At 30.0% G+C, this 26,344-nt stretch overlaps 2 protein-coding genes across 3 annotated transcripts in view; both read left to right on the top strand.

Moving 5' to 3' along the window:
- The window catches only part of LOC129975741 (glutamate receptor ionotropic, NMDA 2B-like), a 287,159-nt gene that overhangs the window by 165,005 nt on the left and 95,810 nt on the right, over positions 1-26,344 (top strand). The window lies entirely within an intron of this gene.
- On the top strand, positions 640-24,191 carry LOC129975355 (piggyBac transposable element-derived protein 4-like). Its single transcript, XM_056088417.1, has 3 exons — positions 640-850; positions 23,140-23,682; positions 23,782-24,191. Exons 1-3 carry the CDS (start codon positions 640-642, stop codon positions 24,189-24,191), a joined length of 1,164 nt encoding a protein of 387 aa, XP_055944392.1.

The following is a 26,344-nucleotide window of genomic DNA, read 5'->3' as shown; positions in this document are numbered from 1 at the left end:
TGGTTCTGCCGAAACTGTAATGAAAAGTTTAATTATCTTTTACAATTATTTATCTTATAAACCCTTCAAGGGGTCATGTATTTGTGTGTGAAAGATAAACTTTCTGCTTGACTTTATACTTTATAGGCTAGACTGTTTGACCTAAAGCTGCCAATTTTGGAGTTATTTTTTGGAGGAGTTATTTTTTTGGAATTTTTATTAGAGTTTTGATTAAAAATAAGCTATATTTTTATGTTTATTTGGCGAAAACTTCCAAAAAAATCAACCCCAGGATTTTTATCTCATTTTAAGTCTAAATAATTTCAAGGATGATAATTTAGTTGCTATAAAATTCTTCAGTCCAGATTTAATAAAATTTTAAACGTATTTTATATTATAGTTCAGAATAACATTTTCACTATTCTGAATGAAACCGAAATTATTTTCATTGTTTTATCAAACGTTTGGTCACGTGATTTCCTTCTATTATTGAAAGCTGAAGGAGGATTCTGTTTAATATCAATGTGGTTTAAGGGACGAATAAAACAGGAAGTTAGATTGCCATCACATTCAAAAGATAGAAGAAACGGTTATAATGCACTATAAAGACATCACAAACTGACTTCTCCGATTCACCGGAAGGCATACGTTAAAACTTGAATGACCGGATCGTCGCGACAGCAACACTTGCAGAAACTATGGTTGAAATCTAAAAGCCATCACTGGCCACGATGCAACACTTTTCTAAGGAAGTACGTCCCATCGTCGACGGGAGGACCCACCTCTTACCTTTTCGTGTCCCCACAGATGTGGCGAGAAGCAACTACCATACCGGAAGCTTCTCGTGTGCATTTAAGAGGTACCCCTCCTGGTAAGACATGGAAATATAAAGAAAACATGAAAATGATCTTCATAAGAAACTTTCATATACAAAATAAAAGAAATATATGCAAGACCATAAAAAAACACTGCTTTAACGTCTGACAATTTGAAAAAAAATCATGGCCATGAGGTATTGTCTAAAAGATTTACCTTACATTTAATATAGCCAATATTACCGTCGAACTAGCAAGATGCCAAAGTCAATTAGTATTTCATTAAACCTGAATAATGAAATTCATCCATTTAACTTATTTTGTGTTAAGATAAAAGATAAAGATTTTTTTGATGAAATTAAATCAATATTCAATGGAACTTGTGTTTTTATGGGAAATACAAGATACAAGATTCCCTTTTCTCCCTTCTTCCTTTTTCATTTTGGAAACAGATGATATATACATTCCAAAAAAATGTATTCTTCTAAAGATTTCCTAGAGATATTTCTAAGAATTCAGATAAATCTAGGATGCAGATGATTTTTAAAATCTCAGTGACGAAATATTGCTAAGCATATACTCTTTCTTATACTTCATGTTCAAAGAAATAAAAAAGAAACAATTTTCAGTGATTCCTAGCACGGGTTTCAATCAATTTACTTCCCTGAAGTTTGAATAATCAGTTTAAAATTTTGCTCACTTTGAAACCAATGATACATTTGATAATTAAATTTTTGTTTCCTAAGAAGGTGGATTTGATTTAATTATTTTCTGTCCAATATTTCTCCGAAATATCAGCGAAATTAATTGATTTTTTTATCTATTTTTCTCCTTTGCCATTCCTATCACATTTCTGAGATATATACAAATGTAGTTTGCCATTTTGTAGCAAAATAAAATTTAAAAAAATTTTGATGTATCTAATAAAAATGTCTTTGAAATTACTTTATCGTGCATTCAAAAATAATTTATTTTGAATAATTGAAATGTACAAAATACTTAATGATTTGTTATAATATCTGTAACTGTGTCTAAGTTTTGGGATTTGAAAGATTTATTTCTATAACAATACAAAATTAATTATCAATGAAATCAATATTTTTAAATAAATTCGAAAAAAAAAATTGTCTACTTTTTTGTATGATATTGATAGAAAATGTGCTCAAAAACATAACACAATTAATTTTTAAAATTATAGTTCATGCAATAAAAATAATTATTATAATGGAACTTATAATTTTATATGGAAGATAATGATCTTAAATAATCTACGTATATTGATCGCCTATACCTCATTTCACCGGTTTCCGAAATCACCTCAAATACAGTACATTTTCTAAGGGAAGGAAAGGAGCACTGCAATCTCACAGTCCCAATTGCCCCGAATTTTAATATTCTTTTCATACGTAATCTCATGACCTCATACATCATCAGTGATCGCTTGATCTCCTGAGAGCTGCATTTTTGGACATATCCCGGAATATGTTATAAATCTTTTTTCTAAGGGAAGGAAAGTAGCACTGCAATCTCACAGTCCCAATTGCCCCGAATTTTAATATTCTTTTCATGCGTAATCTCATGACCTCATACATCATCAGTGATCGCTTGATCTCCTCAGAGCTGCATTTTTGGGACATATCACGGAATATGTTATAAATCTTTTTTCTAAGGGAAGGAAAGGAGCACTGCAATCTCACAGTCCCAATTGCCCCGAATTTTAATATTCTTTTCATACGTAATCTCATGACATCATACATCATCAGTGATCGCTTGATCTCCTGAGAGCTGCATTTTTGGACATATCACGGAATATGTTATAAATCTTTTTTCTAAGGGAAGGAAAGTAGCACTGCAATCTCACAGTCCCAATTGCCCTGAATTTTAATATTCTTTTCATGCGTAATCTCATGACCTCATACATCATCAGTGATCGTTTGATCTCCTCAGAGCTGCATTTTTGGGACATATCACGGAATATGTTATAAATCTTTTTTCTAAAGGAAGGAAAGGAGCACTGCAATCTCACAGTCCCAATTGCCCCGAATTTTAATATTCTTTTCATACGTAATCTCATGACATCATACATCATCAGTGATCGCTTGATCTCCTCAGTGCTCCATTTTTGGGACATATCACGGAATATGTTATAAATCTTTTTTCTAAGGGAAGGAAAGGAGCACTGCAATCTCACAGTCCCAATTGCCCCGAATTTTAATATTCTTTTCATGCGTAATCTCATGACCTCATACATCATCAGTGATTGCTTGATCTCCAGAGAGCTCCATTTTTGGGACATATCACGGATTATGTTATAAATCTTTATCTCAACAACTAAATCGTATCGTCAACTAATTTTGAAACTTTGGGTATCTTTTGGAAACTTTTTGGTATCTAGTATCTTCGTGTACACCTCAGAATGTTCAATGAAATTTGGGCCAGCATAATTTAAAATAGTGTGACTAGTTAGAGTAATTGGGTAGAAATTTTGCTAATTCTATTATTTTTTTCAATTTAAAATGACAATATGGAACATTTAAATTTATACGATTGTGTAACTTCTACAAATCATAAAAACCGACAATGTTATATATTTGCATATAGTAATGGTAGAGTAAAAAACATTATTTAGTAAGAATATTTAAAAAAAATGTTTTGAAAAATTAATTTTAAACAGGAAAAAAATAATGTTTTGGGATGTAGCAACCTCTACGATTGCATAATCATATTCTGAATACTCTATTATTCTTTTGCGAAATGAATTTAACATCTTAGTTGGATGATGTATCCTATTTGGGATGTATTCTTATTTCAATCCTTATAATAACAAAAAGGCCACTTAGGATATTGAAATCTTCCAAAGTGATATTTGCATCTGAAATTACTTGCTAATTTCACTTAATTTCCGATTTGAATACTAAAAATTCAATAATACAATGCATGCATAAGATACTTCAATATATAGGGTGTTCATTAATTATTGTCGGGGTTTCCGTACCTCATAACTTTCGAATAAAAAAATATTACGCAAAAACCGATTACATATTCGTAAATTACAACTCAAAGAATTTTATTAATGATATTAAAATGTAAAGCTTGCACAATTTGCACTTTGTAGGCATTCAGTTGAAGGCGGTTATGGAGAACGTTCCATATCGTCGTATGTGCTCGGTCTTCCCGCTCCCTTTCGGTGTAGAACGCTACCAGTTTCCTGAAATTGTGTTAACCAGCGTCTGATAGAATTATCCGAAGGACGATATTTCTTGTACGTGGTCTTGAAGCGACGTTGAGTAGTTATGACTGATTTAGTTTCGAAAAACCACAATACACACATTGCTTTTTCTTGCACGGTCGACATTTTTATTCATGACGTCATAATTACCCAGACTGTAAATGCGCTAAGATCGCATTGTTGCCACGTAAAATTCCTTGAGTTGTAATTTCCGAATACGTAATCGGTTTTTGTGTAATATTTTTTATTTGAAAGTTATGAGGTACGGAAACCCCGACAATAATTAATGAACACCCTATATATGTAAAAATGCCCATTATTCCAAATTAACTATAAAGATATTGGAAACTGAAAATATTAAATAAGAGTAAATTCGAATACCAATAAATAAAGTGCTGTGGGATAGAAGGAATTTCCCAATTACTATTTTATTTTTAAATGATGTTTGGTTCGCTAAGTTCCTGAACCAGTAATAATGATGTGAATGATTTCAAGCCGAAGAAAAGATTTCTAATATTTATTAAACAAGATAATTTATCTAAAACTTAACAATTTTGAAATTTTCCGAAGAAAATTTATTCAATGACGATCTTTTTTTCCCTTTTTTTGTGAAAATATTAAATGTTATTAAATAAATAATTGTTTTATTTGGTTATGCAATTCGGAATTCATTGTGTTAAATATGATATGAAAATTCATCTACTCAGATTTCATAGTAATGATTAATGTATCAGTTTCTGGTTTTAAAACTCATTTAGTGAAAAATTAATTGAATCTTATCTTAATATTTTAATCAAATTAAAAAAAAACATTTTTTTTTTAAATTTAGAGTTGATATTTTTTTTTTTTTTCATATGGCCTACAATATGAATTTTATCTTATTTGTAATGAAATGGGGAAACAAATATCTTACGTATCAATGAAGACTAAATGTAACAAATGCAAAGTTTTTGCTTTTAAAATATAGAGCACTACAGAAATTTTATTTTCCATGCTGTATGAGTTTTGATGAAGTTTATAGAAAATATATATATAAATAACTACCTTAAATATTCAATAAAGCTTTTTATTTTAGCAACTGCATAGATAATATATCATTATCATTATTGCAAAGATAATATATAATAATTACCGCATAGATAACAGTAATGCATAGATAATATATGATAATAATTACTGCATAGATAATATATAATAATAATTCCGTCTAATGTCACACAACTGCCATGTATAACATCATGCTCTTTTATCTTTTTCATGCGCTAAACAATCTTTGAGACAATATATTTTGGAATGTAAAATACTGAATCTGATACTCAAAGGAATATAGTATTTTATATTTAGAAATACTTGATTTATTTATCTATATCTAACTTTATCAATAATAGACACGATTTGAGTGAAATAAAAAACACTTCATGCATCAATTGTTTCAAGTTAATATTATCTAGAAATTGGAGAAATTGTGTGATATCCAAGTTCAAATTATCATTTAACGAAAATTAACCCTCTGTTTTCCATCAATAACATCGACCGATTATTTCCAAAATAAATCTTTAAATTAATCTGCCAATTAAATTTATAAAGTTTGTTTCAGGAGACTGAAATGAAAAGAAAAATATCAAATTGCCTTAACTTAAAATTCCGTTGTTCTTTATACTTTCAGATTAAAAATTATCTCTCCCTTTTTCAGATTTTTTTTTTTTTAGAATAGAATAAGTTTAGTAGCTTTTGTTTCAGAAACGTTTCCTTTATCGTATGTGTTTACCAATTATTTGAAATAAAAAGAAGGAAAGCTAAATCTTCTCTCTAGTTTTTCAGTCTCAAATGTCTAAGACTTTTTGCTAGATTTATTTTGATAGAAAAACGGATGTTATCGTGAACTGCAAATCCCTTTCTTCTCTTTCTTTTATTTTTCACTATCGCCAAGAATTCAGGATAAAATTACTTCCATAAAGAGCATAAGCTTTCGTATCATTGTTATCGTTGTGTCCTGATAAGAATTTTGAATGCAGAAGAAGAAAGATTTAAGAAAAAGAATCCTTGTTCCTTCAGAATAAAAAAGTAATCAGAGTATCTCAAGGCTAATATCTTAACGACGTCTTCAAAACTTTTCTATTTTCTTTATGAATTTTATGATATGAGGTATTTGATGCTTGGTCGATAAAGACAGTTCTTGTCTCGTTTTAAAAATAACATTCCCTGACTTAAGAGAAAAAAAAAAGTTAGATCAGGTTTTTTTCACTATGGTTTCAGTATTGAAAGCAGTCATGCCTTCATTTTTTTCCAAGTTTTAAGACATTTTATTCCTTTGCTCATATGAAGTCCATTCACCTAGCAAAAACAGTTCATTTCTTTTTTTAACTAAATTTCATGGATAAAAGTTTTCTTTTTTTCATTGGGAAAAGAAAAGAAAACAATTTTTTTTTCTTGCTTTACAAGAAACTTGCTGATTTCTGTCTAGATTTTTTTTTCAGAATTAAAGTATATTCCAGAAGAGAAAGTGTAATGTTCTAACGTTCTTCAGTTTCTGATTCAATTATATAGCAGACGTTAAAAAATAGTAGGAGGTAGTATTAAATAACATATATTTCTTGCATCTTTTATTTGCTTTTCTCCTGAACTTCTGTGCAGGAGCAATTGAATCGTTGATTTCAATTGTAAGTAAGGAATAAATAATTTCTTAGTGAATTTTACAAATTCAAATAGGCTCTCAGTCCTGGCAATTTAGAGATTTCAAATTTGTTAAGGAATAATTAATATATTTTCTCAGTAAATTTCACAGATTCAAATTAGCTTTTACCACTGATAACTTCGAAATTTTTGGTGATTAGTGTAAATTCTATGTCCTTAAAAACGAACCATAAACTTTTTTTGAAAAATGCACAGAGTTTTAAAAGTATGCTGTATTTTATAACATTTATAAATTACCTGCATGATGGATGAGAAATTATATTTTAAAATTCTTCTTTTGCTTAAAAATGTTAAAAGTTAATAGGCAAAGTTTTCTTTGCTTAAAAATTGAACATATTTACATCATATATTTTATTATTTTATTTGAAATTAAATTGAATATGTACCAAAAAATTATTTTTGATGATATTTTTGAGGGCATACATCAGTTACAAAAGACAAAGTCTGGATAAAGATTGATATTAGCTTACTATGGGTGTTATAAAAATTGATATTAAAAAATATGGTATTTTTTACCAACTAATGAAACCACTCTCATCTAGACAATGTTTTGTATAATAAAATTTAAATTATTAAAACTAGGTTTAATTTTTTTTATAAAAATGAAATATAAAGACATTTAAATGTCTGACTGAAATTAAATTGAAAGACTAACTGACTAACTGGGGTTTTTTTAAAATTGCTTTTGGGTCATATAAAATACACATAACCACATATACAAAGGAAAAGTTTGAGTAAAAGTATTAATTTATTTATCTTTTGTTTAATTGGTTTTCCAAGTTAACATTCAAGAATAAATTTTATACCAATAAATAAAATTTAAACTTAATTAATAACTTAATTCAAGAATAAAGTTCATACTTCAAGTGTAATTCTAATAAACAATCATGCTATTCACAAGTATATTGTCGGTGTCTGGAGGTTTGAATAATCTTATCCGTTCTGGCTTCAGAGCAGAGAACTTTTAAGATTTCATTATAAAAGCTCCCTAGAAAATTTTAAGCCGGCGTCCTGGCATAGGGGTAGCGCGTCTTCCCCGTGATCTGGGCGTCCCGGGTTCTAGTCCCGGTTTGGGCATGGCTGTTCTTCGGTTGTTCCATCTGTGAGATGTGTGAATGTGCCCTCCTGTAAAAAGGGGTTGTGCAAGCGAATGAATGATGCGTGAGTGGCAAAGTCGTACTCTTGGCCCTAGTTGGTGCTGCTATAAAAAATAAGAGACGTTCCCCTCAGGCTTAAATCGCTGTCTTCGTAACAGCGGGCTTGTCAGTGGCAAGTGCCATAAGAAACAAACAAACAAGAAAATTTTAAGAACTTTTAGATACTAAATTCATTTATTCTCAGCTTTCATTGGCTTACAAAGGAGCTAAATACTATTTCTGAACTACAAAATGATTGGTTTCTCTTAGGCTTCCACAGCAATTATCTTTTGTTATGAAATACAAACTCCTTCACAAAGAATTAGCTTTTCATAAAATCTTTACGACTAGAAATTCTTGTATTTTCAATTTGGCTATTTTTATTTCTTTGTTGGTTTTTATTTTACTTCCAAATTTTTTGTTTAGGATGCTTTTGTCTTCAGTATTTACCGCAGCAATTGAGACAAATAAAAGAGCGAATCGCTAAGATGCACAAACATAAAACAATTCTTTTCGCCTTTAAGTGGATTTTCTATTTTTTAAATGAATTTAAAAGTTTGTTATAATATAAGCAAAACATTTATTACAATTATATGCGTTTTCAATAGGATCAAGAAATAAGACGTTTTACAAAAAATAAGGAATCGTTAACTAATTTAAGAAATTTTAATCAAATTCATCTAAAAAATGAGAAAAATGTAATTACAAATTAAGTTAATGAAAGCGAAATCATATTATTTTGAATAATTATTTGTTGTAATGATTTTTCTGAGAGATAGTCTTTAAGGAAATTCCAATTTTGCATTAAATTGCAGGAATTGCCAATTTTGCAATAACTATGATTTAATTTATAGATTCTATTTTTAATTTGCCATTTATGGACTATAAACAATTGTTAAAAAAATATTATATAACACGTTTATAAAAGAAGTTATTCTATTTGAAGTTGAATTTTCATTTCTATGAGAAATAAATTTTACATACATGAAAAGAGCCAATCAAAAATTTATTAAAAAATTATTAAGATTAAAAGAATTCAATTTTAAGAAGAATGAAGAAAACTATCTAACAAGCGGTTTGTGACTAAAAAGGAATTCAAATAAAAGACGTTTCTTCTGCTTTTGTCTGCCTTCTAAGCAATGAGAAATCAGAACTAAAGAGCTTCACACTGGCCCGATGCAATAGCAAATTCAGAGTGACGGTCTTGTCAGTTTGATTTAGACTTAAGCCTTAAAACCAAAAACATATACTTGTACTTTTACAAGGTCTTCCTATAGTTTTTCTCAATCTTCAATTCAGAACTCTCTAAATTTATTCATGGATTTCAGGTTCCAGCGAATGAGAAGTTCCGTGTTTCTTCCACTTGAAGTATTAACGTTGACAGGAAGTACTGTTCTTTCTCAGTTGAAAACCTCCCCCCACCCACCCACAAAAAATATTTCATGTCAAGCATGTAGTCACTTCTTGCTTTAGAAATGTCCAATGAATAAATTTTGAAATATCGGATTTTTTTTCGCATGTGCAAATCAATGTGTTGTGAAAATCGTTCGATGGTGTAAGTAGTCAGTGATGGTGTATATTGAAAAGCGACTCTTTATTCCAGTAAAACACAAACCACAAAAAGCAAAAAAATATAGCTGATATACACTCAGAGAGCAGAGTTTGAAAAAACTTTCCAACATAAAAAGATAGAAAATCGCTAAGTGGAAAAGAACACTGAAAGTGCCCAACTAAACAGCTCCTTTTGTGATTAACATTACTAACAGAACATTAATCTTAATGTGAGCACTTCTCCTTTTATTGTCATATAATTAGATATAGAATGTTCTAGAAGATATCTTGACTCTCAGATACTAAAAGAAATAGTGTTTTTTTTCTGCTGTTGGTTATGTCTGTTGTCTGCTACTTTTTATGTGTATTTTGCATATGCTTTATCAGTTATATCTATAAAAACCAGAGATCTTGTATAGCTTCTAGAGGATTCTACGTTTCATACTCTATTAGGGGATTATAAAAGGCGAAGCATTTAAGGATTAATTTTCTCTTTAGAAAGTAGGTTTCAGATCGACTCTATTTGTTTTAAGATGAGAACTAATATTGTTCCTATTCGTAATTTGTTGTCTGATCGGCTTGGTTATGAGGACCTGCAAGTGAAGTTCTTTATGCACATCTTAGCTGTGTTTCTGTTGCTTGTATTCCATGTTTTTAAGAATTTTCTTTGACTAAATCATGTTTTTGTATTATGCGGATTTTTTTGTTGTTTGGAACGAGGTCAAAAGCCAGCTTGGTACCATTGTCACTAGGGAATGATAATGCACTGGCATTATTTTGATGAAATGAAGTTGCCCCGAAAGACGAATCTTTGTATTTCTTAGAGAAGGCCGCTCTATCCATAAATTCATACCTTTCTATAGGCAGTTTATTGCTCAACCGGTCATCAATTACCCTCTGTGAATCGGCATTATGGGGTAGTTCTTTCTAGATGATAGACACAACGTATCAGATATATATCATCAAACACCCTCTGAATAACTTCAACCTTTCCAAACGATTTTAGACTTTTGATGGTGGTAAAATTTGTTTCTCATAAAAATCGTCCAATAGAAAATTTAAAAAAATTAAAAACAAATAGATTAAGAGTTCTGTATTCATTTCATCTATCCTTTAGGAAACTTTTGTTTTAGTGTAACTTGAACATGTTTAATTAAAAGTAAGGTAAGGAAACCTTTGTACTGTTTCTATTTTAGATACATATAGGAATACTACCTACTGCAATAGTTCTTATCATATGACGTCACGTATATAGCTGTGAATTTCGCCGACTCACACCCTTTCCTATTTAAAATGCTTTCATCACTAAAAAGTGTTTACAATCCATGTGCCAGACGTCATAATATTTATAAAAAAAAATGGTGGCTTTAACTTCTTTTTAACCTAAACATCTGATATCTTGCAGGAAATCTCATATCAACTCTCTCAAATCTACCTCTTCCAATCCCATTTCTTATTTTCCTATCAAAAAAGCTTATGAAATTAGAGGAGGAAATAAAGAGGAAGTAAAATTTTAATTCTGTATATGTCCCGAAAATTGAAATTATATCGTGTACCAGCTTACTTTCTAGAAATTTTCATATAGCAAATTAAATTTTACCAAATTTTCTATTTCTAATACCAATAAAAAATAAAATTAGGAAATAATCCCATACAATTAATAAAAATGTAATTTATTATTATATTATAATCCTCATTCACCGTATTTCTCGGAATAAATTATTACTAACCACCTTCGGGGACCAATTATTATATTAGAGGCATTTGTTTATTAAGTCATATCACTGACTCTCCGACCTCTCGAAGGCACACGGATAATAAATACCGAACGACCGGACCGCCGCAACAGCAACACTGGCAGGAATATGGTTGAATCCTAAGGGCCATCACCGGCCACAGTACAACCCTTCTCTAAAGAAGTACGTCCCGTCCTCGATGGGAGAAACAAGGCCCCATCTATTTCTGTTTCCTCTAGAGTGACGAGATACAACCACCATACAGGAAGCATCTCATCCTCATTTCGAAGTGCCCCCTGAAGGGTGCATTTGTTTAATAATTTCGGTCATCTTTGAAGAACCATACCTTATCTCAATCATTGACAGTACTATTTTAAATTGTATTGGCTTAATTGATGCAATTGATCTATTTGTTAAGGAGCGGAATGTTTTAAGGTTTTGTTTTTTTTTCATATATTTTGATAGTCATTAACGGAAGGGGATGTGTTGCCCATTAATGACTTCATAAAATTAGGAAATGGAATGCAACCAATAAAATAAAACTAGCAACCATTTTACAGTGTAGGGGCAGAAGTGACGCTTTAAAATTTTACCTATAGAGATTGCAATGTAATGTAGTGCTTTAAGATTTCTCTCGAAAATAGAACAGGCGATTATCAGTAACATATTTAAGTGTTTCAATTCTCATATGAAATTAAATTTGACAAAACCAATACAGACGATGGAGTTAAGAGATGATATCCTGTGTTTTCTTTCATTAGAGAATGCATTATATAAAATTTTTTTTGTTAGATTTACCTCAAAAAATGGGTAATGAGATGTATAGACTAAAGTGTCAATGTATTAAGGAATATACGTTAACATTTCGTGATATGAAATAAAAATTGGTGAAATTAGACCAATGATTTAAGTTAAGGAACGTCGTTAGATTTTCACTCTTAATTATATAAATGGACATTTATAGTTATTTTAGTGACAAATATAGAGCTTAGGCTCTCAAACTAGTGTAAAAAGAGAGATTTAACTTTTATTATAATTATTATTCATAGTGTAAAGAAAGGCATGATAATAAGCTAAATATTTATGCAAAATCTTTTAATTTAAAGCAGTCTACAATGAAAATGATATTACCTTTGTAAGAAAAACATGTCTTGTAAAGTGCATTAAAATATGTCTTTATTAAACCCGAAAAATAAATGACAATGCATAGTTATACTTAGAACTTTGGAGAATTCCTATAGAATAGACAATTCACTAAGTTAATTAGCAATTCGCAATATAATAAAACAAAAATTAGCGTACTCCTTGGGATTTGCTGTCCTTATTCAAATGTTACCTTTCCTTTGAACAACGGAATCCAATATTTACCACTTTTAATACAAATAGATTCATGGTACCAATGTTCATTCATTCATTCATTCAGAATACATACAAAGATGGAAACAAAAATTGAATCTTTTATTCCTCTTTTTCGGTGATTATTCAAACTTAGCTTTTCATTCTGAAAGAAAAATAAAACATTCAATTGCTCAAATAAATATGTACACACTTGTGATTATAGTTATTGAGCAAAGAAATGTTATAAATGGAATAAACATGAATCTTTTAACATTTGTTTAAATAAAGTAGTACAAGAGTTAATGTTAATTAAATTTAAAGAGAATGAACAAATGCATTAGAATGAAATGCTTCTAATAAATTAATTTGCGTCGTTTGATTAATGCCATCTAATAAAAATATTTTCAATTAGAATTGTTTTATTCTCTGTTCGGAATTTAGGAATAGGGATATGTGTGTACATTAGCAAGAAGCATTTATGGCGTTACATCTGAGTCATTAAATTCTAAATACTTCCTCTTTAAATATTTATTTAGTAATATGCAAAAGTTGATGAGATTTTATTCAAAGTATGACTTTGATGGTTATAAAATATGTTTGCATTATGCTAAAAGGGCTTATTTAATGCTCGATTGAATAATAAATGAATAAATAATTGAATCAAATAATAATTACTGCCTGTATCTTTTCACTTACAAATATTTTAAATAATTGTAATAAATAAAAAAAGTAAAATTTTGTTCTTAAGCCATTTATTAAACGAGTACAAATAATTACTATTATGCCTCAACCAATCAGATTTTCTTTCTATTATTTTCGAAGTAAATACGAACGAGCTTTTATTATAGTTAGCATTTTCTATTTCAAATTATAGTTGTAAAAAGATAATTTATAATTCCTTTGTTAAGAATATAAAACTACTTGCATGTAGATAAAATATATATGCCATTTTTAGCAGTTATTAATAATAACTGATAAAAGTGATTCATCTATTTTCACATTGATTGGTTATAATTAATTACAGCTAGTAATTATTTATGCTAAAGCATTAATTATATGTACAATAGCATATACATTATCATATATTTTGCCACAAAGTTTGTTAATCGAATAGCAGCAAACCTGAATTATTTTCCCTCGATCCCAAGAAATATGATTATGGACTAAGAAATACAATTTTGTGCATTTTGATACACGCTGCAAGAACTGTAAATGACTGTGTTTAGCAACCTCTTGATAGACTGCACTCACTATACCGTATAGTACTATAAATAACTGTATTGGAAACTTTAGAAATATGGTTATGGACTGGGAAATACTAACAATCTTGTGCATTTTGATTCACGCTGTCTTCATAGAACAGTGCTGCCCCATATTGTAAATAACTGTATTTAGAAACCTCTAGATAGACTGAACTCACTATACAGTGCTGTATTGAAAATAAATGTATTGACATGTTCATGGTATACGGGAGAAATACTAACAATCTTGTGCATTTTGATTCATGCTGTCTTTATAGAACAGTGCTGCACCATATTGTACATAACTGTATTTAGAAACCTCTAGATAGACTGAACTCACTATACAGTGCTGTATTGATAATAAATGTATTGACATGTTCATGGTATACGGGAGAAATACTAACAATCTTGTGCATTTTGATTCACGCTGTCTTTATAGAACAGTGCTGCACCATATTGTAAATAACTGTATTTAGAAACCTCTAGATAGACTGAACTAACTATACAGTGCTGTATTGAAAATATATGTTTTGACAAGTTCATGGTATACGGGTGAAATACTAACAATCTTGTGCATTTTGATTCACACTGTCCTTATAGAACAGTGCTGCACCATATTATAAAAAACTGTATTTAGAAACCTCTAGATAGACTGAACTAACTATACAGTGCTGTATTGAAAATATATGTTTTGACAAGTTCATGGTATACGGGAGAAATACTAACAATCTTGTGCATTTTGATTCACGCTGCCTTTATAGAACAGTACTGCACCATATTGTAAATAACTGTATTTAGAAACCTCTAGATAGACTGCACTAACTATACAGTGCTGTATTGAAAATATATGTATTGACAAGTTCATGGTATACGGGAGAAATACTAACAATCTTGTGAATTTTGATTCATGCTGTCTTTACAGAACAGTGCTGCACCTATTGAAAATAACTGTACTTAGAAACCTCTAGATAGACTGCACTCACTATATAGTGCTGTATTGAAAATAAATGCATTGACATGTTCATGGTATACGGGAGAAATACTAACAATCTTGTGCATTCTTATTCACACTGTCCTTATAGAACAGTGCTGCACCATATTGTAAATAACTGTATTTAGAAACCTCTAGATAGACTGAACTCACTATACAGTGCTGTATTGATAATAAATGTATTGACATGTTCGTGGTAGAACTGTATTGAAAAGTTTATAAATATGTATATGGGAGAAATACTAACAATCTTGTGCATTTGGCCACATTCTGTCTTTATAGATTCGATTCAAAATTTATTGGATCGTTTTATTGTTATTAATGTTGAATCGTTGAAAAAAGTATGATAATTTTGCACTTAAGTATACTTTTTCAAAAAAAAAAAATGTAAACTTTTGGCTTTTAAGAAGAATTCAAAGGAGAATATACTTCGGAGACATTTCTGAGTATCGAGAGATACTCCACTTACTCAATTTTTAATAGTCTATAATAAGAAATCCATGAATGCAGCAAAGAATTATAGCAACAAGTTTCAAAATAGCTCCTACCTATTTCAGGGCTCATCCACCTTTCTGAAGATCTCTTTTTTAGCTACCATAAAACATCTAAAATGAAATTTTCCTGTCCGCTTATTTATATGTGGTGGGAAAATCAACAATAAGAATGATCTTGTATTTGTTATTATTCTAAACTTTATTGAAATTGGAACATATCAATTCAGAATAAGAGATGTATATGCAGTTTTTACTTGCCTAATTATTTAGTACAGCCCAAACTATTGCCTGGATATATAATATAAAATAATCAGCGAAATTCCTAATAATATTGAATCCCAAAATCCAATAGTTGTATAAAGTCAGGTTTATTTGACTTTATTTTTCAAAGCAGAGGCCTATAGGTTATTTTTTCCTGGATTTCGGTGTTACATTGGATCCATGAAAATGAATACACGGACTATCTTGACAAAGGAACGAAACAATAATATTATTTGATTTTATTCCATGTGTTGATTCCTTAGTATTTATTCTTCATATTTTCTTCAATTTGAGTTCTATAAATTCAGACTTCATAATTTTTAAAGAAAAAGTATTGTGTCATTTAGAAGAATTACCCAGCAGGAATTATTTATCTATATCTAAAAACCGAAATATTGGCTGTTGTGTCACGATTAGAGTGATTAACTTCCAAACAAATGGGTTGGGATAGCCTCATTGGTAGAGCGTTGGATTCATGTACCTTAGGTTACTAGGAATTATCCAACAGGAATTATTTATCTATATCTAAAAACCGAAACATTGGCTGTTATGTCACGATTAGAGTGATTAACTTCCAAACAAATGGGTTGGGATAGCCTCATTGGTAGAGCGTTGGATTCATGTACCTTAGGTTACTAGCTCGAACCCAGCCGGCCGAAGATTCCCTGCCTGCTTAGTGGCTGACGCGCGTATAAATCTGTCGTGGTCACAAAGATCTCCATGTCGAGAGTAATACCACTGGGGGTACTGAATCAGGGATGATCTTTCTCTGTTTCAGGTCTAAATTGCGATCTGTGGATGATTGAATGAAGTCCGCCCCGTAAAAAGGATTGTGACGTGTGTGTAGCTGTGTCGTTCTCTTGGTCCTAGATGGAGCTACCATAAAAACAAGAGACGCTCCCCCACCGGCTTAAAATCGCTGTCTTTGTAACAGCGGGCTTGTCCATGGCAAGTTCCATAAGAAACAACTTCCAAACAAAGGTCTTGTAGGTATATGGAAAAATTCAAATGTATGTTCAAATGTTTCAAACTAATTTTGATATTCAACCAAACCATTCAATCGCGTGTTTGTGCCAAAAATAAATCTAATATTTTTTAAAATAGTTATTTTTAGGCATAATTTGTGAAATAGGATTTTTGTTTCCGCTTTTTATTTGGTAATATGTACAGTTTTAAATTTGTAGTTGATAAACTGTGATTAATTCGTATTTTTCAGTCATATCAAAAAACATGATGCAAATTTAAATGATGCAATCCCTACAAATAATAAAACTGATTGTGTGTGTGTGTGCCTGCGTGCGCTTGCGCGTGTGTGTGAGTGTGTGTGTGTGTGTGTGTGTGTGTGTGTGTGTGAGAGTGAGAGACAGAGAATGCATGTGTCCTAAAGTTTTTCGGACCAGACTATTTGATCTACAGCTACCGAATTCGGCACAATATACCTTGGAAAATGGAAATCTGTAAATCATTTTTTGGAAATTTTGACTAGAATTTTAATTGCCTAATAACAGCAAAGCACGTTGGTCTTAAGAAATATTTTGGAACAAATACATGTGAAATATTTTAAATGCTTGCTCCTTTAAGATATCTAAAATGTTTACATTCTAGTGCTCAATATAATTTTTTGAGTAGCTTATTGTTTTTAATATAGTAAGATAGATATTTTAGACACCTTCATTGAATCCCAAAATTTACTCAAAATATTTCATATACATGTTTCAAAATATTTTTAAAGAACGATATGCTTCGTTGTTACAAAGAAGTTAATATTCCATTTAAAATTTAAATAATAATATCTATAATAATAAATAAGTAAAACCTCACTCTGAAATGCGCATTCCCAGCTTTCAAGTATATATATGATAATTATTTTAACTGTAAGCCAAAAGATCTGGCCTAAAGAATATCAAAATACACATATACTTTCTCTCTCTTTAGAACTAATTCTAATTTTGACTATATTTGTCGAATCCATTTTTAAAACAATATTTGGTTAATTCGATATTACATAAAACTTTAAAAATGGAAGATCTATAGTCAATAAAGCTTTTCAAACATTTGAAAAATATTCTGTTTTCATGAGACTTTAGTTCAAAACTATAACAATTATAAGTAAAATAGAAAAGGCTTAGATATAAAGAAAGATAAATTCATGATCATTGATGCCGTCTATTTCGTTCACATCAAAATGAGATAATAGAAACTTCGCCATGGTATTTTTGTATTCTTATATACATTTTAGAAAAATGTATTACTTTGACAAATAATTTTCTTTCGAACATTTATATACGGTTTATTAATAGTAATTTCAATTTCGAAATCCGTATATTTTAACGAACGAGAGTAGTCTCACCGAAACTTTCTCGTAAAGGTATTGTCGCCATTTAGCCGCATGGCTTACATGGCATTAGCAAACAATAATTACGGGATATATATCGTTGGCGTGAAAGTAACATTTTTATTGAATCTGCATTGCGAATATTCATTTTCATCACTTTTTCTTGACCGAATAAAATCAAAATTTGACATGTAATTACAATTTCATTCACTAGATAACATACCGAATTTTGTTGGTTTAAATCATTTCGTTTATGAGTTTTGCAGAAGTTTAGACCGACAGATGGTTAACCGCTTGAAGGATTTCGTTCGAAATTCGATTAACTTTTATGTATCTTGTTTTTTGTGCCTTGTAGCTATCGTGTTACATATACACGAACAGCCAGACCGACTATATAGTTTTCGTTCAAATTTTGATAGAAAATTACATATTTGGTTTCTAATTTTCAGCTTAATGAATTTTTGAATTATGATGTTTATAGACAGATAGACAGAAAGTCAGACAGATATAATCTTAAAAATAATTATTTTGGACTCAGAAAATTCGAAACGTGTAGTGTTGTCAAAATCGTAAGTCAGAATTTTTTTGATGCTGATAATATTTATATATATATATATACATATTTCGTTTACAAAAAAGTGAAAATGAATCCCTATGAAAGATTTTGTTCATTTCGAGCAATTTTATGCATTCATGTATTTAATGATTTTTTATGCTTAGCAGAAGCATGTGTGCAAAATCTTCTAATTTTTACATCATTCATTATTATTTTTTTACTTTTCTTCATTTGGTTTTTGTTTACACATTAATTAATTAATATATTATTAATACATACAAATGTTATTAATACATACACATACATTGAATAAATTTCTTTACTTTTATACACATTGTCTTTAAACGTTAATAATACTTGCATAAAATCTTGTATTTAAAATATGATAGAATCTTTTTATTTGTCTCATTTTATTTAACATATTTCGATTTTGTTCAGATTCATACTCATTCTTCAATATAAATTCCTTTTTTTGCAATAGACAAACTTCTTTCAATAGAATAATTTTTAATAATGTATTTGATTGCCACTTCCTTCCTTCCATTCGAAAATAGATTGTATAGATTGTATAAGACCTTCACATTCGAAAATAGATTGTATTGCAATGTCTTTGAAGAAAAGAAAGCGTGAAAGCATACAAGTGGCATTCTCTTTTTATCACACTTGAACCTTTTGGGGAAAAAAAATTCCGTGTAAGAGAGTATGCACGGTTTATATGAAAGAGTTCTCTATTATTTTCGAATCGAATTCAGGCGTACTTACCTCTTATCTCACCGACGGCTAACCCGGATATGGGGATGAGAGGCTTCCGGTATGGTGATTGCTTTTCGCTTCCTGTTGGGTACAAGATGATCCTAGTGGTTTGAAGTCGTTGATGTGTCATACCTTTATATAAGGGATGGACAGATGACCATCTGTAATAATGTGGCTACTGTGTGGCATATCAGGTGGCTATAATGCGTTCATGTTTTAGTAGTTATGCGTTCATATTATAAAAGCTCATATTTTGAATTCCGTGACGTTTTGATCATTCGTATTACTTATATGCTAAGAGTGTAAGATTGTACATCCTTTGTGATTATTTTGTGCACACTATGAAATGAATATTGAAGCTTCACCAATGATTCCTCTATCATGTGATAAAGTCCTCAAATATCATCAAATTCATGTCTTTGAAAATTCATGTTTATAGGAATTTAAAGTAGATATTAATAAGGAATTGAGCTTTTTTTGGAAAATGAGTTATTTTCCAATGTTGTAAAACATTTTGTAGAGAATTATTTTCTTTACATATCAGGTGGGTTGAACTATTTAAATTATATGACATATTCATCTAATGATTAAAGAAAAATAGTTTATAGACGAACATTTGATTCGTGGAAGGGTTTCTCGCATATGTATGCAATTTTCTTTTTGCATATATATATCGTTCTTAATTTGATAAATCATTTCCTACAATGATTTTTTCTTTAATATTTTTGAGAGATTTTTTTTAAATTTATTATTAGTTTTAGATTTTTTTTTTACATAATTTGGTTTTTTTTTTGGGGGGGGGGAGGTTTCACTGCAACATTTTAGTACAACTTGCCAGTTTGCTTTTTTCCCTTTTATTTTAAGTTTTTATTTATAATATATTTACAAATGTTACAAATTTTTGGGTTTCAATTCATTACATTTAATTTTTCAACTATTTTAATTCAATTTTAACAAAAAATGGTTACATAAATTAGTGTAACGTTATAAATTATCACAATAAGACTTTGATTCTAGTCTCATAATTTTTTTTGCTTATCAAATTACATATAATGTAGAGTACAATCTCAACTTCAATATATTAAATGCAGGATATTTATATTGTGTTACGCCTTGCATTTTAAAGAAAGTTTCATTTCTGTCTTATCTAACTGCCATCCAGTTGTGGCAATGATATTTGCTACTTAAGAAAATCTATTTAGTATTATGTATTTTCAAACGGAGTCATAAAAATCAAATTTGTTTCTAACCAATTAATATGAGTCATAATATATTTCCTTTTTTATCATATTTAATACATTAAACTCCGCTTCTTTCAATTTGCTTTAAGAATTTACTACGCCTTGCTTTTAAAGAGACTATAAAACCTTTCACTGCTTAATACCGTTTTGGTATTCAGCTCTTTCTATTAGTAAAGTGGAGAGCTTTTATTTTTATTTTACTTTTATTCCTCTTTTTTTAAAAGAAAAGAAACTACAGTTGCTAAAAATGTGTCTTGCATTTTCGATAGGGCAACGCGTCATGTAATTAAATTAAGCAAAAGAGTTTCTGAAAATGGATTCTTGAATTATTTATCTTTCTTGTCTTTGATGTCAGTACAAAGTTTTGGCTAATTTTTTTCGTTGTTTTTGAGGCACGCTAACCTTAATGTTGCTCATTTATAATAATAAAAACTTAAATAAAAAGAAGCTTTTGAAGCTTTTCTGTATGCAGAATTTTAATTATTTCCATTTATTTTCAAACCGATAAGGATATCGAATACATAAAGTTTTGTATGTTAAAACTAAATTATTTTTTTTTGATGTTGATCTGCATGTTAAATAAACATTGAAGAATATTGTATATAGAAGAAACTATCTGAATATATTTCTTTTAAATGCGTCTACATTTGCATAAATTTTTTTAAAAAAAAAACATCTCTACAATTATTTTAGAGGAATTCTATGAGAAAAATATGTTTAAATATGTTAATGAATAATTATTCATCTGCTTTTACAAAAAAGGTTTATTATTAAAACAAATGGAGAAAAAAGATTGGTCCTATATCAAGTATTCATTTCATTTAAAAAATTTTAATTCTCTTCATTAATAAAAGCAACAAAAAGTGACTTCTGATAAGTAAAAAAATTTATCTTAAAGTAATTTTTAAAATTTATCTTGTGCAAGCAATTGCAATGAAAAAAAATATTTAGATAAATTACTGTTAAAGCACCATATCTGGGAAAACAATCTCCATTCTCGAGAAAATCCATACAATAAAATAATTGCTTATATTTAATCTTCTTATCTCAGATAATTTGATTTTTATTTTCCTATTCCCTGTGACATTCTTTTTTATTTTATGACTGATTTCTGATTACTATTAATTTAACATTCGCTACATATTTAATATTAAAAATGTAGATATTAATGTTATTATACTTTAGAAACTGGAAGATGATGATTTACATCTTTTGATTTTATATGAGGTAAATTATTGATAACCTTTCACATAGATTTATTTGTAAAATTTATTTAAATTATTGATTATTTCTCTCACGCTTATCCATAGGGGTAAGTTTCAATTCCATGCATATAATTAATAGTTAATCAGCAGAATGTTCTAGACAAAATTTTCTTATATATTCTGTATTGGTGTTATCCTGGATAGTGCCTTGCAAAGCTTCCGCGTAAGACAGTTATAAAATATCAACCTTGGAATCAATACAGCGATTTTACTGAATTTATCTTGTCATCGTTGACGACTATTTTGACGTATCATACGTTTCATAGTATCCAAAACGTAATTTCTGTTTCAGACGCATTTTTCTTAATCGATTGAAAAGTTGACACAGAATTACATATCTATTCACAAAATTGCATACCATATTTGATATGTTTAAGTCATTGATATCTTAGAATTTTCCCATTTATATATTTACAGAAATACACACAGAAAGAGGTGAACTTTTCAGTTTTTTTTTACTCAAAATTTGTTTAAGTCACTACACTATAACTTTTATATATAGGCGTATCGAATGTTATCCATTTTCATTTTGTAATTATAGTGTTAATTTATATTCGAGCTGCTGGACAGATAGACTTCCTTTGAGCGAATTTCGCCCAAATTTTGATAGAAATATACAAATTTGGGATAAAGAACATATACCAAATTTTATATTTATATTTTTAAAAATATAATTTTCAAATTCGGGAAAATCTAAAACCTGAAGATTGTCAAAAGCTCGAGTTCAATTTTTTTGACGATTACAATACTTTCTTAATACTTTGTATACCTTTGTCGAATGTATAATCGAAAGTTCAATTTTCGAATGTACAATCGAAAGTTCAATTAGTCACTGCACAATCGAAAGTTCAATGGATTGGAAGTGTTGTGGATATATGATTAATTTAAATTTGTTCTCAGAATCGCCCATAGGTATATAAAATCAAGTTGCACGCAATATCCATGACTACAAGAAATAAGGATACACTACTTAGAAATAGACAGTATCTAAATGTGCAATTATCATTTCGAGTGTGAGATATCCTATGTACGCAATAAAATGATTTTTTAAAAATCCAGCAGGCTGATTATGTAATTTCAATGAAAATTCACAAATCTGTCATAGCAGATATATTCAAAAGTAATATTTTAAGAAATTAAAATAAATGAAAGTTACTTTCTTTTCTACAACAATACGGACAACTTTGAAAAATAATTTCGTAATTAATTTTGTTTAAAACAATATATAATTTTCAGTTTCAGAAAATGCATAGTTCGTAAAATATAAAAAAAAATTTAAAAATTAGTTTATTTAAAGCTTTAAAACCCTTTAAGCAGTTTGCCCGTACAGTGTACGTGCTACCCGAAATTGGTGTCATCTGGTTTGCCCGTACGGCGTACGGGCATCGATATTTTCTCCTTTCCTTTTCTGGTTTGCCCGCATTTTTCATTATTGAAAGAGATTATTTAGTATTATTATTTTTCAAAGATGGCGTGGCTTGTCCATGTAAATGAAATGCTTTTCATTCGGGTTTTTCTATGTAGCTGGAAAGCGGGAACTTTTCTTTGAAATTTTTGTTCTACTGTATGCCGTGCTTGTGAATCTTATGGAAATTATGGATGGAATAGACGACGAAAATACTTTCTTGTTAGATGTTGAATTACATTCTGATACAGATACAGATATTTCTTCTAATTATTTGGATTATTCCTCAGATGACTCGTGCAGTGAGCTCAGCTCTGATGAAGATTTGAGTTCTGCAAGAATTTTTACCGAGGTTGATGTGAAAACTCCACCTGTTCCGTGTCCTCGATTTAAATTTTCTGGTATTCCCTCTGTGCACGTACAATTTGACGGCACTTCTGATGTTCAACAATTTTATGAAACATTCATTGATTTTTCACTCATGAGTAAAATTGTGGAAGAGACAAATAAATATTCTAAACAGTGCATCCAATCCAGTGTTGCAACACAATTCTTAAAGAGTAAATTTTGGGTAGAAACTACTGTGGAAGAGTTGCATGTATTTTTTGCTCTCAATATACTTCAAGGAATTGTAAAGAAACCTGGAATTGATCATTATTGGAGCAAAAGATATTCAACTAATATACCTTTTTTCTCTAAAATAATGTCTCATAGCCGATTCTGCCTTTTGCAACGCTACTAGCATTTTTCTCATAATGCAGCATTTGACCCACAAAATCACGAATGCCAAAAATTAGTAAAGGTTTGGCCAGTTCTGAAACATCTTAATGAGAAATTTAGTGAAACGGTGACACCAGAGCGTGATGTAACAATAGATGAGAGCCTTATGCTCTTCAAAGGACGACTAGGATGGAAACAATTTATTCCACTCAAAAGAGCTAGATTTGGAGTAAAATGTTTTATGTTGTGTGAATCTATTTCTGGTTATGCCTGGTCAATAATAATATATACAGGTAAAGACACTATTCTGAAACCTGAGTATTCTAAACTCTGCTTTTCATCACAAATTTTCCTGACAATGATGGAACCTTTGCTTCATAAAGGATACTGTCTTACAATAGACAATTATGATTCTTCGCCGGAATTAGCAGACAAACTTGTTTCATGTTGAACGGACACATACGGCACACTAAACCCTAAGAGAAAAGAAGTCCCAAAGGAAATGCATAAAAAAAATTGAAAAAAGGAGAGATTATAGCTTTTCAGAGAGGAAAAGTTACTGTGATGAAGTGGATGGATAAGAAAAAAGTTTCATTACTTTCCACAATTCACAATACTGAAATGGAACAAATTCAAGTCCGCTCTGAAATGAAAGTAAAACCGAAAATTGTCATGGACTATAACAATACTATGGGAGGAGTAGACCGCATGGACCAAAATTTGAAAAGTTTTGAAATTATAAAGAAAAGGGGTAAAAAATGTTACAGAAAGATTTTTTTCCATATTTTCGACATTGCTGTATGGAACTCATATGTTGTCTACCGTAAAAACGGAGGGAAAAACACGCAACTAGAATTTAGACTTGATCTCATTGACCGTGTAATTGAAAAATATCATTCGGGACTAAATTTCCACCTTGGACGACCAGGTTCGGAGCCTAATCCTCTGAGATTGACAGAGAGACACTTTTTGGAAATAATTGCTCCCACAGATAAAAAAACTGAGACCTGCAAGACAATGCGCAGTGTGCTGCTCGAAAAGAAATGAGAATGGAAAGAGAATCCGAAAAGAAACACGTTATTTCTGCCCTGATTGTGATGTAGGACTTTGCATTACAACATGCTTCAAATTGTACCATACACAAAAAGACTTCTGAACTGTATGGAAAATTGTAAACTTCAAAATTCACAGTAAGTATGAGAGAAATTTTTGCAGAACTTGTAAACCATTCTTTACTGCATGCAGAATGTATTTGAAAAAAGCAAACATTTAGGGGGTTTTGTGTCCAAAATTGTAAAAAAAAAAAATGTTGTAAAAGCATTAAAAGTGAAAAAAAAATACAAAAAATTCTTAATATTCTTATTCTATTAAGTATGGTATTAATTATATGCAATAAAAAAATACGCCTTTTTTGGAAGCATTTCTGGTAAAATAATTGACCGCTTAAAGGGTTAAAATTAATCTTTAGATTAAACCTTGCAACTTCTTTGTTTAATGCAAATTAATTAATTTATTGATGAACAATTAATTTCAACATTTAAAACATTGTTCTCCATTGTTAGATTAAATATCACGAGTACTTCGAGGAACTAAACATCTTTATTCCTTTGAGATTTAAATATTTTAAAGGAACAATTCAATTTTCATCTCCAAAGCAAATTCAAAGATCAAGCAACTCTGCTACTACGAAGATAAATTTTCACGATTGATTGATTTAAATGGCTTAAAAGTATAAAAGTGCACGAATGAAATAATGCTTTGTATCTGACTCCTTTGACGTAACAACAGAGAGTATTCTCTCTAATTCCGTCTGGAAATTCTACTCAACAGAATATTCCCTAATCAATTTATCCTTGCATTCAACTGGAACTATGGTTGCCGGCGAAACTAACACAGAAACTGTCCAGTGACGAATCACATACAATTTAAAACACACGACTTCTCATGCTTCAATTCCAAAAGGAATTTTCTCGATTGATGAGGCTTCGAATTGGCCGTAATGATTTTGGAGCCTTGTGGAGTTAAATTCATTAATCAAAAATACATGCCTTTTCCTAGATAATAATTCAAATAAGAATAGTACGTCTTATTTGAATTATAAGTGGTAATAAGAAAGATGGTAGATTAATACAAGCGAAAATATCCATATCCCTTAAAGGAAGATATGGTAAATCGAACTGTTTACTTTAAAACGCATATTTGTATAAAGGAATATTTCATTCGTTAAGCAACTCAGTTTTGAGTCGTGATTGAAGTTAGAGTATGTCTTTTAACCCTTAACTGGGGACGTGCGGTCTGTGAGACCGCTATCGACGGATTTTCTGTCACCCCTATTCTATTTTTAGCTCAATTGAATGGATTGACCCTGTAGCTTCCAGTTTTATGACCTTGAATACACGTGCACTTTTTCAACGGATTTCAGCAGATGATTTTTAAAATAATTCAGTTATTTCTTCGAGCGCGGTCTCTAAGACCGCATCTCCCTGTTAGTATCCCAGTGATAAACAAGGCTTAGCGGATGGCGCTAAAACTTGGGCCCCTAAATATCATCCAGTTTACTCATCCTATTATAAAGCAGTGCTCCAGACACTTTTTAAATGAAGA

Source organism: Argiope bruennichi, chromosome 7 (genome assembly GCF_947563725.1).
Source record: "Argiope bruennichi chromosome 7, qqArgBrue1.1, whole genome shotgun sequence".
In the NCBI taxonomy this organism is placed as follows: domain Eukaryota; kingdom Metazoa; phylum Arthropoda; class Arachnida; order Araneae; family Araneidae; genus Argiope; species Argiope bruennichi.
The sequence above is the reverse complement of the archived record's forward strand: the minus strand, read 5'-3'. Positions and strand labels throughout refer to the sequence as shown.

Coding starts and splice junctions, on each gene's coding strand:
- LOC129975355 (XM_056088417.1), top strand. CDS start 640: ATGACCGGATCGTCGCGACAGCAACACTTGCAGAAACTATGGTTGAAA. Junction 851..23,139: donor TTTAAGAGGTACCCCTCCTG/GTAAGACATGGA, acceptor TTTTCTATGTAG/CTGGAAAGCGGGAACTTTTC. Junction 23,683..23,781: donor TGGAATTGATCATTATTGGA/GCAAAAGATATT, acceptor CTCATAATGCAG/CATTTGACCCACAAAATCAC.